This window comes from Balaenoptera ricei, chromosome 3 (assembly GCF_028023285.1).
Source record: "Balaenoptera ricei isolate mBalRic1 chromosome 3, mBalRic1.hap2, whole genome shotgun sequence".
Lineage (NCBI taxonomy): Eukaryota > Metazoa > Chordata > Mammalia > Artiodactyla > Balaenopteridae > Balaenoptera > Balaenoptera ricei.
The window spans coordinates 32,345,233-32,363,508 of NC_082641.1; the positions used below are offsets into that span (position 1 = coordinate 32,345,233).

The 18,276-nt window shown below is 39.5% G+C and overlaps 1 protein-coding gene across 1 annotated transcript in view; it reads left to right on the forward strand.

The window, feature by feature from the left end:
* The window catches only part of EGFLAM (EGF like, fibronectin type III and laminin G domains), a 167,434-nt gene that overhangs the window by 101,917 nt on the left and 47,241 nt on the right, over positions 1-18,276 (forward strand). The window contains exons 8-10 of the mRNA XM_059916264.1: positions 15,753-15,868; positions 16,465-16,783; positions 17,449-17,549. Of these exons, the coding sequence (XP_059772247.1) occupies positions 15,753-15,868; positions 16,465-16,783; positions 17,449-17,549 (536 nt within the window). The remainder of the gene's footprint in view (positions 1-15,752; positions 15,869-16,464; positions 16,784-17,448; positions 17,550-18,276) is intronic.

Genomic DNA, 18,276 nt, shown 5'->3' on the forward strand with positions numbered 1-18,276 from the left:
AGGGAGATCTTCAAGGGTATGAAGGAGGCCAAAAGATACAGGGGTGCAGAGGGAGAAAGTAGAACCGCCCCTGCACCCCGTGTTGGGTAATGTAAAACCACCTCCATTAGCGTGTTGCTCTCCTGCTTCTCCTTGTTTACAGGATAAAGGCCACACTCCTTAGCCCAACGTTCAGTATTTTCCATGGTCTAGCCCCAGCCAACGTCTCTCCCTTACCGCTCTTGACTTCATAGCATGAGCCCTCCATCCCGGCAGATGGATCCCAGCTACACCCGCTGTGCCCAGGAGGCTGCCTGCTCTGTCACTTCCTTCTCTTCCCTTGCTCAGCAGATTTCTAGGTGGTATCTTCTCAAGGTGTAGGTTTCAAAACCCTGCCGAAATTCTTCCCTTAGAAAGCGACCCATGGCAATTCCACTGGATAATTCCATTCAGTGAATTCTCAGCGTTGGCATTTCATGATTTTCTCTGTGATGAAGAAAGGTTTGTGAGGCTTCAGTGCTTGGAAACTCTCAGGGCACCCCAGCTCCTCCTCGACTTTCTGTGTCTTGGTTTAATCAGTATGCCACAATGTCTATTGAAAATGAGATCAGATTACTCTTGTTTTCATTCATTTTGAAAAGGTTTCTTGGGCACAACTAATCTCATGACCCAGAGAGAGGCTGGCTTGCTTCTGTCACAGGCTCTTTTGGAGTTTTCAATTAATTGTTGGGCAGGATTGGGGGTCGGATTGAGGAGCAAAGCCAGACTGCCTTCCCTGACTTAAGACTGGCTCTGCTCCCATGACAATATTCACAAAGTAGGAGTTGTTTTCATCATGATGGGACACTGATGGGACCTCCCTAGCTTAGTTATCACCAACAATCTTGTCCACAGTATGGCTGTCTTCTGGGGCCATGCAAGCTTTGGGAATGTGAGTGTACTCAAGACACTGGAATGTATTTTTTTTCTTCCAGTTTTATTGAGATATAATTGACATACAACACGGTGTAAGTTTAAGGTGTGAGGCATAATAATTTGCCTCACATACCTCGTGAAAAGATTATGACAATAAGTTTAGTGAACATCTATCATCTCATACAGACACAAAATATAAAATTAAAAAAATAGAAAAAATTTTCTTTGTGATGAGAACTCAGGACTCTCTTACTAACATACAGCAGTGTTCATTAGATTTATCATGTTGTCCATCACATCCCTCGTACTTACTTACCTTTTAACTGGAAGTTTGTACGCTTTGACTGCCTTTATCCAGGTCCCCCTGCCTCAGTCCCCACCTCTGATAACACAATTCTGATCTCTTTTTCTATGAGTTTGTTTGTTTGTTTGTGTTTGAAGTGTAATTGACCTGCAACACTATGTTCGTTCCTCACACACCATAGTGATTCAACACGTCTGGTTATGATGTGTCACCATACAAAAATGTTACCTGACCTAGAAGGTATTATGCTAAATGAAATACGTCAGACAGAGAAAACAGTTACTGTCTGACTTCACTTACATGTGGAATCTAAAAATCAAAAACAAACGAACAAACATAACAAAACAGAGTTGTAGATACAGAGAACACACAGGTGGTTGCCAGAGGGGAGGGGGAGTGGGGGGCAAAGAAATAGGTAAGAGAGGTGAAGAGGTACAAACGTCCATTTGCAAAATAAATGAGTCACAGGTATGAGATGTACAGTGAATGTATTTTTAAGTCATTTGTATTTCACCCATGCACAATACCACTTTGAGGAAATTTACGCACACACACACTGTCTGAGACACACACTCATTCACACACACACTCACACACACACACTCACACACCTTAATTAAAAAGAAATATGATAAGATGATCAGAAACCAGATAGAGGTAGGTAACATAATTGTATGAGATGAGACAGTTAAGTCCTGGATGTCACTAAACGCCAAACTTCCTATTAGCAAATACAAGAAAGAAATCAAGGTCTTATAGAACTCTCAATGTCTGACCAAAGGATGCAAACTAGTTTTTCAGTGAAAATAATTTTTTTCCTGGATACAGTTACAGGAAGAAATTACCAAAGAAATCATTATATAAAGAATATTGAGCATTATAGTGAATACTGACTGTAATGGTGGTTTTAATAGTGGTTTAATGATGAGGAAATATTTTTGCATGGCTCGATTTTGACTGATCCTCCTAAAAAATTGCATTGTTGAGTAATGGCATGTCTATGGGAATGATCAAACTTGACAGAAAGAAAACCCTTCGAAAATTAGAGGCAGTGATAATATATCCCTTAGAATTATTCAGTAACTTCCTTGACTATATTTTGAAGACCAACACCTAACATACATTCTGCTATTGAATACCAGAGATTTTTTTTTTTAACTGGAGTTCAAAAGGATATTTCAAAAGTATCTTAATTCTTTTTCTTTCGTTTATTATTTTTGTATGGTGGTAAAATATGCATAATGTAAAATTGACCTTTTCACCATCTATAGTGTACAGTTTAGTGGCATTAAGTTCATTTACAATGTTTGCAATTGTCACCATCATCTACCCCCTGAATTTTTTCCACCCCAGACAGAAACTCTGTCCATTAAGCAATGTAATAATTCTCCATTCCTTCCTCTCCCCAGCTCCTGGTCCAAATTATTTTTTGTCTTATTTTATTGAAGTATAGTTGATGTACAATATTATATAAGTTTCAGGTATACAACTTAGTGATTCACAATTTTTAAAGGTTATGTTCCATTTATAGTTATTATAAAATATTGGCTATATTCCTTGGGTTGTACAATATATCCGTGTAGCTTATTTATTTTATACATAATAGTTTGTACCTCTTAACCCCCTACCTCTGTCTTGCTCCTCCTCCCTTTCCTCTCCCTACTAGAGAAAGACAAATACTGTATGATATCATTTATATGTGGAATCTAAAAAATAAAACAAACTAGTGAATATAACAAAAAAGAAATAGACTTACAGATATAGAGAACAAACTAGTGGTTATCAAAAGCATCTTAATTCTTTTTAGTTCAGACACACTCTCTCTGAAGATAGTAGAACTTCCTTTGCCTTCCTAATTTGTCTTTACTAAACCAGAAACAATCTGGATAAATCACCTCCTGTACTATGTATTTCAACACCAAGTATTTCTTTACTTGCCCAACTGCTTGTCTACACAGAAATCACCATCTTGATTCCTGAAGTTTTTCTTTATCCTGTCGAAATTTTGCCAGTTTATGTCTAGATGTAGATCTTATTTCAGTGGAAATACTAGCCCTTTCAAAATATATTCTCCTGCTTTTTTTCCAGCTCAGACAAGTTATATTTTTATGTTTTTGATTCTCATTTCTGTTCCCATTATTCTGGTAAATACCAAAGAAACACCCATAATCCCTCAGTTTGGACCTTGTGCTCTATATCCACATCCATATCTATTATTTTCTCTCATATATTTTTTAATCTCTTTGACATTTTTCTCAGCATTCTGGGGTAATTCCTCAGGTTCATCTTCAAATCACTGGTTCAAGTTTCTCCGGTATCAATTTTGTTCCTTATTATCTTAGGTGTGGATTTTCAATCTCCTAATAAAATTCAGGCTTTGTTACATTGCTTTCTTTTTATTATGGACAGTTTCAAGCAGAGTGAAAAATATCAGGAATCCTTTGGATCCATGACCTCCCTGGTGGTCCACTGGCTAAGACTCCATGCTCCCAATGCAGGTTCGATCCCTGGTCAGGGAACTAGATCCCACATGCATGCCGCAACTAAAGATTCCATGTGCTGCAACTAATGATCCCTCATGCCGCAATGAAGATCCCGAGTGCCACAACTCGGGGCACCGGCGAAGCTTTCTTGCCGAATCTTAATAGTTGCCATATTTTCTTCAGTGTTACCAAACAAAAAAATATTACAGATATTGGGGCAGCCCCTGTGAACCTCTCCCCACACCATTCTTCTCCCTTCTTTCTGAGAGGTATTTGTATTTAGAGTTTACGATTTCTCTACATTTTAATCATTATATGTAACATGTATATATATATATATATATATTTATTTACAAACAATGTGGTATGGTTTTGATTGTTTTTACATTTCTTATGAATGCAATGACATGGCAAGTATCCTTTTGTGACTGATTTTTTTCCACTGCATTATGTTTTTGCAAATTAAATTGTAAAGTTCTACTTCATGCAGTGTCACTGCTGTATAGTGACACTGGTGTATAAATATACCATAGTTTATCCACCAATTATTTTGATGTTGGACATTTAAATTGTTCCAATCTTTTGCCATTACAGTGTTGCAGTGAACAAATATATGTTTCCTTGAGTATGTGCTTACAAATGGAATTGCTAGGTTGTAGTGCATGCATATCTTCAGCTCCATTGCCTTTGAGAAATTTGTTCCTCAAGGTGGTCGTAGCTATCTTCACTCCCCCTGGAAGTGTGTTCAAAACTCTTCTTGCTGTATGTCCTTGCTGACACTTGGTATTAGTCAGACTTCTACACATGGTCAATCTGATGGATATAAAATATGTCATTATTGCTTTGATTTGCATTTCTCTATCTTTAGTGAAGTTAAACATAATTTTATAACTATTAGTCATCTTATGACTTTTTATATGTTTTGCCTATTTTTATTGGAATAAACATGTACTTAATTATATACATAGTGTATATTTACATATAAATGAATATTAATAAGCATTATTATATGTAGAGTTAAATTCTAATCCTTAGCCAGTAATGTGTTACAAATATCTTCTTCTAGTCTGTGACTTATCCTTCACTTCACTTATGATATCACTTATGATATCAATTATTGAATAGAAGTATTTTTTTAATGTAGTTAAATATCTCAATTTTCTTTATAATTTATGCTTTCTGTGTGTTTTTTTTTTAAACTACTTCCTTTCCCCAAGGTCATTAAGCAAAATCTTCTATTTTATTCTAAAATTTTGAAAATTCTGCTTTTCATATTTAGAAACTTAATGTATCTAGGATTTAGTTTTAGGTATGGAGAAGTAGGAGGCTAATTTAATATTTTTTTCCATACAGATAACCACTTGCCCCAGCACCAAGTATTGAATTATTCATCTTTTCTCCTGTTGATTTGCAGCAGCATCTTTCTGATGTATCAGATCTCCATACATCTGTGAATCTGCTCCTGAGTTCTATAGTCTAATTCGTTATCAGTACCACACTGACTTCCCTGGCGGTCCAGTGGTTAAGACCCCGTGCTTCCACTGCAGGGTACATGGGTTCCATCCCTGGTCAGGGAACTATGATCCTGCATGCCACACAACGTGGCCAAATAATTAAATAAATAAAATAAAATAAAATAGGATACCACACTGTCTTAGTTTCTACAGCTTTATAAAGTCATGATATCTGGTAGGTAATTCTACTGCACTTTGTTCTTCAAAATTGTCTGTTCTTGACCCTTTGCTCTTCAATATAAGTTTTAGAATCAGTTTTCCAATACAGTGAAAAACCCTGAAGGGATTTTAAAAATCAGACTTATGTTGAATTTTAAAAATTAGAATTATATTAAATTTATAAATAATTTTGGAGGAATTAGTATCTCTGTGATATAGAATCATCCACTTCATGGCTATATCTCATCTGTTCGTTTGGATATTTTTCAAAGGCTTTTAATAGGCTTTTCACATTTTTTCATAAAAGTCCTTCATAGCTTTTGTTAGATTTATTCCCAAGGCTCTTATATTTAGAAGTCTGTTTTAAATTTTTGGAATCTGTGGAATTTTCTTTTCTTTTTCTGTAGTTACAATTTTCTTCTCATGCAATTTTCCCATGTACTTTTGAAAAGACTATGCATCCTCTTATTTTGGTGTCTAGGGTTTTATATATGTCCTTTTGATCAAGGTTTTTAATATCATTGTCCAAATCTTCTATATTATCAGCTTGATCTAACAATTACTGAGAGAGATACATTAAAATTTTCCATTGTATCTCCCTGCACCTCTCTCAATTTTTTTGATATATATATGAGGTTGTAATACTAGATGCCTACATGTTTTGTATTCCTGATGGTTCCTTTACTCATTACTTAGTAACAATTTTTATCATTAATAATACTTCATTTTTCCCTTAAAGTCTATGTTGTCCAATAATAATGTAGATCCACTAGCTTTCTTTTAGCTATTGCTTGAAACATCTGTTACTTTTTTTTTTTTTAAACATTTGATCTCTCTGTGTCTTATGTTTTAAGTACTTTTGGGAAACAACTTATAGCTTAACTTTTTTTTTTTTTTTTAAGATTTTTTTTTTTTAATTTATTTATTTTTGGCTGTGTTGGGTCTTCGTTTCTGTGCGAGGGCTTTCTCTAGTTGCGGCAAGCGGGGGCCACTCTTCATCGCGGTGCGCAGGCCTCTCACTGTCGCGGCCTCTCTTGTTGTGGAGCACAGGCTCCAGACGCGCAGGCTCAGTAGTTGTGGCTCACGGGCACAGCCGCTCCGCGGCATGTGGGATCCTCCCAGACCAGGGCTCGAACCCGCATCCCCCGCATCGGCAGGCAGACCCTCAACCACTGCGCCACCAGGGAAGCCCCTATAGCTTAACTTTTAAAAATCCAATCTGACAAGCACTGTCTTTTAAATGGTGAGTTTATTACGTGAACAGTTATTATAATTGTTGACATATTTTATTTATTTCTACCATCTTACTTTGTGCTATTTACTCTGCTTTTTCCATTTTCTTGGAGAGGGGGTCTTTATCTTTGCTCCTTTCCTGTCTTCTATAGAATTGACTGTATTTTCTTAGTCCCCTTTCCTCTCTATTGGGATGAAATTATATATTCTTTTATTTACTACCCATAAATTGTTAACTTTCAAACTTTTATGGTCTAAAGTTAATCAGCATCTATTACTTTCTTCACAAACAATAAAAGGACCTTAGCAGCTTCGATCCAAATCAATTCCTTCTTGTCTTACATGTTACTTTTAAGCATTTTTGTTCCACTTTGTTTAATAGGTACAAGTTTAGGCTTTTTATTTATTTATTTTTACAGTAACACTTGTTTAGATTTAATCCATACAGTTTCTCTGCCCACTACCCTTTGCATCTTACTCTTTCCTTCTTCTTCCTGAAGTATACTTCTCAGTAAATCCTTGAAGGTCTGTTAGGGACAAACTCTCTCAGGCTTTGCGATCATGTTTTTGTTTCACTCTCACTGCTGAACTATCATTTAATCAAACACAGAATTTCGTGATGTTAATTATTTTCTCCTAGCACGTTTTCTCGGAGGAGAGAAGAGGGATGATAGGGTGTAAGTGTCTTTGGTTTAAACCATTTGCCAATCAGAATACCTACAAGAGAACTGAACCACAGTTGGTGCTCCACTCTGAAGCCACTTTAAGGAGCACAGAAAACCCACAGAGACACTGGAGCTCACTCTCACAATAACATCAATCATCTTGCCCTGCGGTTGTGGGTACATGTGTCTTCCTCCTCACTGGATTGTGAGCCACTGGCGAGCTGCGTCTCCTCTCTCTTTCTCATCTCAGTCTCTCTATTCTACCTCCTGATTCCCAAGTGCAAGATCGGAACCAAGCCCTGTCTTGTACAATACTAAGCCAATTGGAGATCACACCAAATACACCTGTTTTTTGTTTGCTGCCCCCCAATCTCTCCTACATGATCCATCCTTCACTCTCTGCTTTTCTAGATCATTCCTGTCAGCATGCAAACATGTATTCCACAATCACAGAAAAGACTTCCTGTATCCCACAACCCTTCCACCTACCATCTCATTTCTCTGCTTTCTTTCAGGCTAGAGTTATTGTGTTGTCTACATTCACTGTTACTACTTTTTTTCCAACCTCCTATTAACTCTTCAACTCACTCGAATCTGCTTCCAATCCCACAGCTCATGTAAAGAGAGCCAATGACCTCCATGTTTCCAAACATAAATTCATCCCATGAACATAGAACATGCCATTAAATTTCTTAAAGTAATGTTTAAATGATAATGAGTGTTTTTATACATCTGACTCTTTTCTTAGGACAAATTCCTAGTAGTAGAATCAGAAAATCAACTAACTCAAACACTTGGTATATACTATCAAATTATCTTGAAGAAAGAGAAAGAGAGGAGTAGGGTGGAGAGAGAGTAAACTCTCACTTTTTAAGCCCTGTTATCTTCCTGACACTATGGACAGTAGTTTTCTGTTATTAATAGTTACTTGAGAATTACTACTAAACTCCCAGTGAAAATGACTGATTAAACACTTACAGCATTGCCAATGACCAGATTAAAGCTAGGGTCTTTCAACAAACATTTTTTTTTTGCACTTGTCATGCACAGAGCACCTTGTAAGAAGACTTAGCTCTTATAGAGAACATTCAGTCATTCACTCACTCTCTTATCTAAGTAATATGTACTGAGGGCCTGCTGTATACATAACCCTGCCAACCACTATTTCAGCTCTTTAGAAATATTTTACTTGCCTATCTAAATTGTACACTGCCCACTCCACCTCAAGTCCTGAGTATCCCCACAGAATGTTGTCAACAAATTAGTATTCATTATTCTCTGAAGTTACAAAGAGTCCACACCTGAAATTTTCAGCACACCATGATGAAAACATGGCCGTAGGTTGTCCTGCTGTGTTCACAGCCACCTCTCGTGTTATGCTTTGCCTATGTATCTCCTCCATCAGCAGGTAGTAGAGAAGCAGGTACCTAAAACCTTGGTTTCTGGCCATCTGCTTAGCTTTCCACAGCCGCATTATCTTTAGAAAGGGAGACTCCAAGGGAGAAGGCTACAGCGGGCTGTGCTTGGTTAACTGGTTTGTATTCTTCCAAAGACAACACTCCATAGGGGTTATGCAGCTGACGCTTCCTCTGTGTGTGCAGGCATAAAGATCATAAAGGTAAAGGAGTCAGGGAAGTGTTGAGGTGAGGGTTCTAGAAGTCATTTGGTGCCCGGGGTGCCATTCTTGGGCTGTTGTCAAGTAAGGGTTTCATGAAGCATGATGAATGGAAAAGAGCAAACATATCTGCCTATAGCTGGTTCTTTAGAGCCATTCTCTCCCAACCATCCCACCCTTACCACCACAGAAACGTACCCCGGGATGAGTTAGTTTCACTCAGGTGGAAAGAAAAGAACCAGACAGATTATTTGTGGGAAAGGGAGGAGCAAAGGAAACCATTCAGCGTTCTTGCAGAGCCTCTGAGTCCCTGTGTCGCCAAAGCTGATGTTGGGGTTTTGAGGATGCCCAACTAATACCACTTCTTCTCTTTGTCCATTTTCTGAACCAACTGAGAAATAAGACAAACTCAGACCATAAAGAATCAAATGCCATCCTCGTCCTTGTTTATGATAAAGGCTAGATCAGGGAACATAGTTTACTCTAAGGCACAAGCTCCCTTTTGCAAACTCCCTTTTGCCCAATCCAGGCTATGGAACCCACTTGAGGGAAAGTTTGGGTTTGCAGAGAGATCACACCTGCCCAGGTCACTGCTTTCCACTTGTCGAGGTAGAGAGGGAAGGTGGGAGAGACCAAATTTACCCCAAATTCCTCCTCCCTCCCCCAGGTCCTTTGATAGATTAGCTTCACTCAGTTCAGAAATATGGACCAAATGCTTCTACTCAGCACCTAAGTTTCTGTCTCTACCTCTGTAGGGAGGCAAAAAGGTTGGACGAGCATTCAACAGTATTTCAGGAAGCTCTTCTCATGATTGCAGCTTCAGGAGTGAAGAATAAGTGCTCTTCTCTCATCACTGCTAAGAGCTGTTAAGAGAAGAGACCCAAATACAACCTGGTCCTTATGAATGAAGATGAATTCTGATAAATGATAACTCACATCTTCTGGGAGGCTTATATTATTGAACACAAAGTTACAATCCCCAAGACGTGTAACTTCCATGCTGAACTAACTCCTTTTTTCATCCACATAAGTGAAATTCCCTAGTTGTTTCTTTTTCAAACTTCGCTTGGAGTAACAGGTGCCTGCAATGTGTCTGAATTAAAAGTGTAAACTTTAGGGTCGCAGGAAGTTAGTGCCAACAGGTCATCAAATCCAGTCCAGTTCCTTGTTTTATTAGAAAACACGAGAACCGGTGAGATTAAATGACTCGTTCAAGGTCACACAGTCATTTGTGTCCATCTCTCTCCCAGTTTTTGGTTTCCATGACTAGGGGTATTTCCAACTATACCATGATACATCGGAGAAACTTACTGTTTATAGAAAACTGGTGATGCCTCAATAAAACCAAGCATATAGGTTTTTTTAAAAAAAAAATAAAAGTCATCCTGTAATATAGTAATAGAAATTTGTCTTTTCTGTATTAGTTTTCCTTGTAGTGGAATAACCCTTGAACTTGTTTTTTTTAAAATTAATTAATTAATTAATTTATTTATTTATGACTGTGTTGGGTCTTCGTTTCTGTGCGAGGGCTTTCTCTAGTTGCGGCAAGCGGGGCCACTCTTCATCGTGGTGCGCGAGCCTCTCACTATCGTGGCCTCTCTTGTTGCGGAGCACAGGCTCCAGACGCGCAGGCTCAGTAGTTGCGGCTCACAGGCCTAGTTGCTCCGCGGCATGTGAGATCTTCCCAGACCAGGGCTCGAACCTGTGTCCCCTGCATTAGCAGGCAGATTCTCAACCACTGCGCCACCAGGGAAGCCCCTTGAACTTGTTTTGTATTCAGTTAATGGTTTGACTATTCTGGTTCTAAATAAATGACTCCTTTTTAATGTTCTCTTTTCCTAATTAACAAAGTGTCAAGTAGAGAGAGATGAGTTATGCACTTTAATTACAATAACCCCAGGCTACTGGGAGAATTCTTAACAGTGGCTTGGACTGTACATTCTGTGCTCACTTAGAAACAGCATTGGTAAAATCTTTAGGGAAGCCATGGATTTGAGATCTGAGGTGGTGGGGTCATCAGGAAACAAGAGTGGGGATCTTCATTCCACATGTCTTCACACCATACTGTGTCTGGTCCTCTCTCTTCTCATTTCCTTCCTGTTAAAAATGGGAAATGACAATTAGCCTGGATAATTATGAGAAACAGGAAGAGATGCTGCAAAGAGTATTGGAGTGCAGCGTCAGGAGTCCAGAATTCTAGACCAGCTCTGCCACTGAACTGTCTCTGTGGGCTAGTCGCATGGTCTCTCTGAGCCTCAGTTTACTCCTCTGTAAAATGGACTTGTGCTAGCTGATCTCCAAGACCTTTCTACAAAAGTCAAGATGTCTTTGACTCTAAGTCCTTCTAATTCCACATTCTCGTCCCACCCTTATCTCACACCCTTTGTTTCCCCAAACTGAGCAGTAACCTCTGGCTTCAAAGAGATAGGTTATATGCAGTCTCAAACAGAAGCAATGATTATTTAAGGACCAAGGAACCTTACTCATTGAACAATATATGCCTTATTTTACTTGTCAAAACGAGCAGAGAAGCTGGAGTCATTTCCATTCTCATCATGGTACCATTTCATAGCTGCAGCAGTGCATTTGTGGTCCTTTCCTCTAAGAGTTTCCTTCAAGGTAGACTTCCTAGGGTGGGTTAAATGGCAGGATGAGAACTCAGTTACCCACACTCCAACCCCTGGTTCCTCTATATCCTTCTGGCTAAAGTATCTTAGATACTCGGTGTCAAAACATTTGTATGTTATTTTGCATATTGAACTAAGGGTCATATGGTCTGGTTTTGTCCTGAATTTTCCACTAATGAGATGCATGACCTTGGTTTTAAGTCACTTCTCTTCTGTGGCCTGAGTTTCCACATTTATGAAATGAGACTTTTGGACCGGATGGTGTCTAAGTCCTCTTCCAGCTCTAAACTTCTAGCTCTGAGTTGGGGAAAGAGAGAGGAATGGTGGCAGTCTGGGGAGAATGTCTTTGGATTTGGGGGCAAAGTCTCACCATACAAGGATTTGTCCCCAATATTCCACCACTTAAACAGGCCTGACCAGCTGGGCCAGGACAGGACAAAGTCCCACCATAGTGCAACACTGTGGTGGTATCTCCCGTGCCTGGTGGAAGCCTTGGCTTTTGGTGAGTATGTGAAGTATTAGTTAAAGGAGGATGGGGAGGCATATCAAGAAGTCTAAAATATGGTTCCTGCCCTCAGTGGGTTCACAATTGAGTTGAGAAACACAAGGGCAACATTCCGAGGCCAGGAGTCCAGAAGATGTAAAAACCATCTTAAATATCCATTGAGTTCAACAAACTGTGGAAGCTTATTCTGAGCTCATGATTAGGGACACATATTCGTGGGTGGATGGCACCATCCAGGAGGAGCTGGAAGAATGTCCTACAGGCCTTGGCTGCTCCGTCGTTTCTGGAGTCACCATTTTTTTCCCAGAAGAGTCTGTTGTTCTCTTTTTAAAATATCACTTGATTTTGGTCTTTGGATGATACACATTCAGCTCTGTCTCCACAGAATGCATGCAGCTGGAAGGGTGGGTAGACTATGTATAAGGACACACAAGAGGGAAAAGGAAGGTGATGTGGAGAAGAGCATTAACCAAAGTCTTGGGGTAAGAAAACACAAGATGTGTTCACAAGTCAACTGGTAAACCAGTTTGGCCATTAAGACTTTGGAAGAGGGGAAAAAAAGAGTCAAAACCATGATTTGGAGTCTGATTATAAGTGGCATGATGTAATCAAAAAAGAGACCAAGGATAAATCTAGTGCTGCTGTTTATTGTCTGTGTGCCTTTGAGCAAGTTATTTAATCTTTTTCAGTTTATACCTTCACATGGTAAAATGGGAGTAATAATACCAATTTCACAGGATTTTGTGAGAATTAATAGAAACAATCTATGAAAAGCTCTTGGCACAGTAAAAATGAGCAATAAATGTTAATTTTCTAAATCCCAGGCTCTTCCTCTCTCCACAGTGATTTCTTCTCCTACAGGCACTGGGAAAGCAGCAATCAGACAAATTTGGTTTTGAGTTAGGCTTGGCCAGTTACAAAGGATTTCATCTTGGTCAAACCACTTAACTTCCCTGACTTCAGTTTCTTATCTACCAAATGAAATTTACCACACTTACCTTTCAGGATTATTGTAAAGTTTAGAAATGTATGATATGAAGCACACAACAGTACCTGTCAGTAGGAGAGAGGCAGTAGGTTTCAATAAATAATGGTGATAGGAGAAGGGAGGAAAAAGAGGAGTTGTGATCGTTGGGATTCTTGACCAAGGAGCCTGGACATCTATCTTGTTGGCAGTTGGGGTCTTTGAAGAATTTTTTTTCCAGATAGAGTATTATAAGATGAAATGCAGAGAATCTTGACATGATGAGAATAGTACAAGAATGGCTAAAATGTGCAGAGGGCAAGGGTGAACACCCTGGAGGTACGGAGGCCCGCCTCCTGAAGATAAAACCCAGGTCTCTCCATGCATGTGCTACATAATTCTTTTATTACCAAATGAATTCTTTCTAGTGAAATTCATCCATTCTGAAAATATGAGAGAGACAGAGATAGAAATGGAGAGTGAGGAGGGGGAGAAGAAAGAGACCCAGAGAAAGAGAGAGAGGCGGGGAGAGAAGTAGAAAGATACAAAGATACAGAGAGACAAGAGAGGGGAAGCTGTTTTCAAGGGCCTCTGGCTTTTTGTGTGAAGACGTCTGGCACACAGCTGTGCTGGCTAGATGCAGGTGGCTTAAGAGAATTGGCATCCAGGTATAAATCTGGCATCAACAGGCTTGAATTTTCAGCTGACATGTGGGCTATTTTAAATAAAACTGGGGAATTGGTGTGGAGGTGGTGAGAACACCTCCACCAAGATGTGCCTGATACCTGAGAACAGGACCTTCCCCGATGTCTTTGGATCACCTGCCGACCACGTCTCCCTCTTCCTGGTGCAGGAGGAGATATCAGGTCAGCAGCGTGCCCCCTGAGCAGGCATCCCACACTCCCTTTCTGACATTTCCTTTAGTTTTGTGTTCAATCTGCTTGCTCTTTGCTTAGAAGAGGGTGAGTTTGCTTTTGTGAGAAAGGTGTTTGGCTTAGCTTTTGCTGAAAGCAGAATTGTCTTTAAGTTCAATTTGTGTTTTTAATGTCATTTTTTTCTTTTTTTAACTAATCATTCAATAACTAATGGGCATCAATGACCTACAAAAGTCAGTTTCTGTTGCCAGAGTTGTTACAGCCGTAAAGCCTGGTGCCCGGTGTGACTGGATTAGAGAAGGCAGCTGGTACCTGTGCCTACCCAAAGCCACCAGGAGGAAATGGGGGCGCTATGGAGCAGCACTTTGAAAGACTCTCAGATCCTGGGGGTAGGGCTTCCTGTGTCTAGCCTAAGTCAGGACTGCTGTGGGTCAGTAGACTTTGTGGGTGACAACTGAATAAAAATGTTAATCTGACCATCCCCCAAAGAACAATACCCTGTATTGTCCCCTATGAGTTTTTCTCAGCCCACCTTCCAGTTCTGAAAGATCCTGTTGTCCTGCTAAGATGTATGGAAATGGTTGACCTCCAAGATGCCACCCAGGGCCCCTTTTTTTCCTGGGTGTGGGAGTGTTTGCTCTATTATACTGTCTCTTTCTTATTTTAAAGAACTTTTAATGAAATATCTCATACGTCAAAAGTGTATATATATATATATATATATATATATATATGTATATATATATATTACATACTTTTATATATATGTGATATTACTTTTATGTTTTTATATAATATATAAAAATAATATGAACACTCATGGGTACCCAGCATCTATCTTAAGAAGTAGAATATTATAGAGTACTATCAAAGGCCCCTGTGAGTCACACCTCATTCATATCCCTCTTCTAACCTTTCCCACGTATTTTTGGTCCTTGCCTTACTTTTCTTAAGAGTTTGAATGTAGTCGGCCGTCCATATTGATCCGTGGTTGGTTGAGTCCGTGGATACAGAATCCGCAGATACCAAGGACCGACTGTACTCTGCCATTTTATATAAGGAACTTGAGCATCCGGAGATTTTGGTATCTGAGGGGGTCCTGCACCAAAACCACCCCTCAGATGCCAAGGGAAGAGGGACAACTGTATATATATATATCCTTAAATAATACATAGTTTTTCTTGCTGTTGACTTTTATATAAATGACATCAAACTGGATATGTTCCTGTGCAACTTGCATTTTTTGCATGAAATCTTGTGAGATTAAACCATGTTGATTCATTAAATATCCATTTATTCATTTCCTGTGTTACATAGTATCCCATTCCATAGATATACTATAATTCATTTATCCATTATCTGTTGACAGATTTTTGGGGTATTACTTGATATTATAAAAATAACAAAGTTGGGTTTTTTTACAATTACAAATTCTGATGCTATGAATGTGTTATGCACATGTCTCTTTGCACATGTGGAAAAGTTTCTCCAGATTTTGTAAGTTGGGGTGACATTGCTGCATCAAAAGGTATGAACATATTCTACTTCATTAAATATTTCCAAGTGTTTTGCAAAGAGGATGTACCGGTTTACACACCTAACATCAGAGTATGAGTCTCCATTGATCCCATCCTTGGTAATATTTTTTATTGCCCAACTTTTGTATTTGCCAGTCTCGTCAGTATAAAATGGCAGCTCCTTCTGGTTTTAACAGGCATATCCTTGATTACTTATGAGATGAAATGTTTTTCATACTTTTTGCTCAGTGCTGCTTCCTCTTTTGTGTTGAATTCCTTGTGTGTTTCCGATACATCGCCATCCATTCAGCACAGCTCTGTATGTGGCTGCGTTAGCATAAAAAAGGGAGCAGCGAAGGCATGTGTTGACTGCGGTGTGCTGCTTTTCTCTGTGAAGGCCCCGAGGAATCAGGAAGTGGGAGCTATGGACCCCATTATATAACCGACACAGAAGTCAGCGAGGATGATGACGCATATGAAGACGACTTAGATTTGGATATTTCCTTTGAGGAGGTAACGAAAAGTACTGCTTTAAAACCTGGGTGTTTTTGTTTCCTTACTGAACAAGGTGATTTAATCAATGGACCACTAACATTTTACTTGAAACTTACTTAACTTGGCTCATTTGCTTTGGACACATTTATTTCCTCTGACTCTTAGGCACCAGGTGATCATAAATTAATAGTAACTAGGTACCAACCATGCTGATGTTCTGTAGTCAGCTCCTGCCTGCTGACTTCACAATCTGGCAGAAACATATTTAGAGTCCCAGTAAGTGAAATTTTATAAAGTCAGTTTTTATAAGGAAATGAACAATTCCTTGACAAGGTAAATGCATTTTTGTGATATTGTAATAATAATAAATCACATAATATCAGCTTTAGCACTGATTTTCTGAGTAGTATAGGAGAAGGTACTTAAAATCCTTGAGCCTCAAGTTCTTTATCCATAAACTGGAGTCAGCACTATTTGCCCTCTGTACATCCCAAGGTTTTGGTAAATATCAAAAGTGACTATATTTTCAAGTATTAGGCGTCAGCTATAAATAAGGCGATCTAATTACTGTGCTCTGTGTTAATCCTGAACTTCTTTTCCTTCTCTGTCTTTAGGTTAAACCGCTTCCTGCTATCAAAGAAGGGAATAAGAAATTTTGGGTGGAATCCAAGATGGCGCCCAGATCGAACCCAATGACCATTTCTAGGCTTGTCCCCCCTACCCCAGCATCTCTCCCCATGACTGAGGTAGCTCCTCAGCCCACTCCAGTGGAGAAGAAAGGGAAGAATGGTGTGGCTATGATGCCAAGGCTTTTTGACGTGTCTTGTGATGAAACTCTCTGCTCTGCTGACAGCTTTTGTGTCAATGACTACAACTGGGGGGGCTCTCGATGCCACTGCAACCTGGGCAAAGGTGGTGAGAGCTGCTCAGAAGGTAGGCCCTTGAGGGGTGGGGTGGGGAACATGGTGGTGGGTTGGCCCTACTGGGAGCCAGAAGGCAGTTTTGCATCCACACGTGGTTCCTTCAAGTCCTTTTTCTAAGATCAGCCCCTTCTCCCATGTTTTAGTCATTAAATTAGCTAGTTAGCTACACAGGGCAAATGTGAGGCAACTTCCATTGCTTCTAGTTAGACAGCAGCCCTATTCTTATATGTGCCAAACATGTAGTCCTTTTGGAGCAATTAATAAATCATCCTGATGGCATCTTGGGGGTGGGTTTACTTTTATCACACCTCTACTAAGAAAATGCAGCAGAAACATGTGCGTGAAGGTTAAGAAGGATAATAATTGAGCCAACTTATATTACACAGATGTACAGCTAGAAAGCAGGTGTCAGTGGCCTTAAAGCCATTGATTTCTCTTTAGGGTGGTAAGTAACAATCTCCAAAGATCCAGTTTCTCCCTAAGAATTTCAGAAGCTCAAAGTTCCCAGGAATGAGAATCCTGGGGGTAAAGAGTAGAGTGAAGAAGATGGTAAGCTAGATTTAACAGACTATCAGGGGTTTTTACTTAATGACATCCAGGCAATGGTGTGTACTGATTTTTTGCATTTGAAGTGAGGAAACAGCATTCTTTTATTTTGTCTTTTTCTCTTTTCAGATATTGTTATACAGTATCCTCAGTTCTTTGGCCACTCCTATGTAACCTTTGAACCTTTGAAGAACTCTTATCAGGCATTTCAAATTACTCTTGAATTTAGGGTAAGAAGGATTAATCCTTTGATGAGTGCTTACTGGACACCTTAACACAGCAGTGTGCTACGTCAAAGGGAGGAGGAGAGGGGGAGAGGAAGCAGGGGGTAAACCCATTCACAGGTTAGTGAGAACGATGGGCACACTTACACACTCAAGGGCGGCAGCAAAGGGAGGGTGTGTTCTGTATGTTACTGAACTATGGAAATGGTTGGCCTGAAGGTTCCCAGGAAGAATATTTGGGTCCCACACATGTTGCTCGTGTTGACTGAAAAAAAAATGCATAACCTAAAAGTTGAGAATTATGTTTTATTCAGCAAATTTGCTGAGGACTTAAGCCCGATAGCTCTGAAGGACTGTTCCCCGGGCTAAAGTCCTCAGCAAGTCCACCAAATAAAACATAATCCTCAACTTTTAGGTTGTGTGGGTTTTTTTTTGGTCAACACTCATAATAGTGACATTTCTCAGGCCAGGATTTCAGAAGGTATAAGTGCATTCTTCAGCCCAAAATTCCTTTTAAAGGAAGCCCAAACAACATTTATTATTATGACTGTAACTGAACAGATAGAAAAATGACTATATGCAACCCTGGCACACAGTGAGGGCCCAATAGATGCTCTCTGATCTGAATCAGCTGTGGATCAGAATTCATTGACTTCAGCTTAAAGTGATTCTTTTGGGTATCTCAGATGACAGGAAAAGGTTTGGAGATATGGAAACAAGTCCCCTTCAGGTC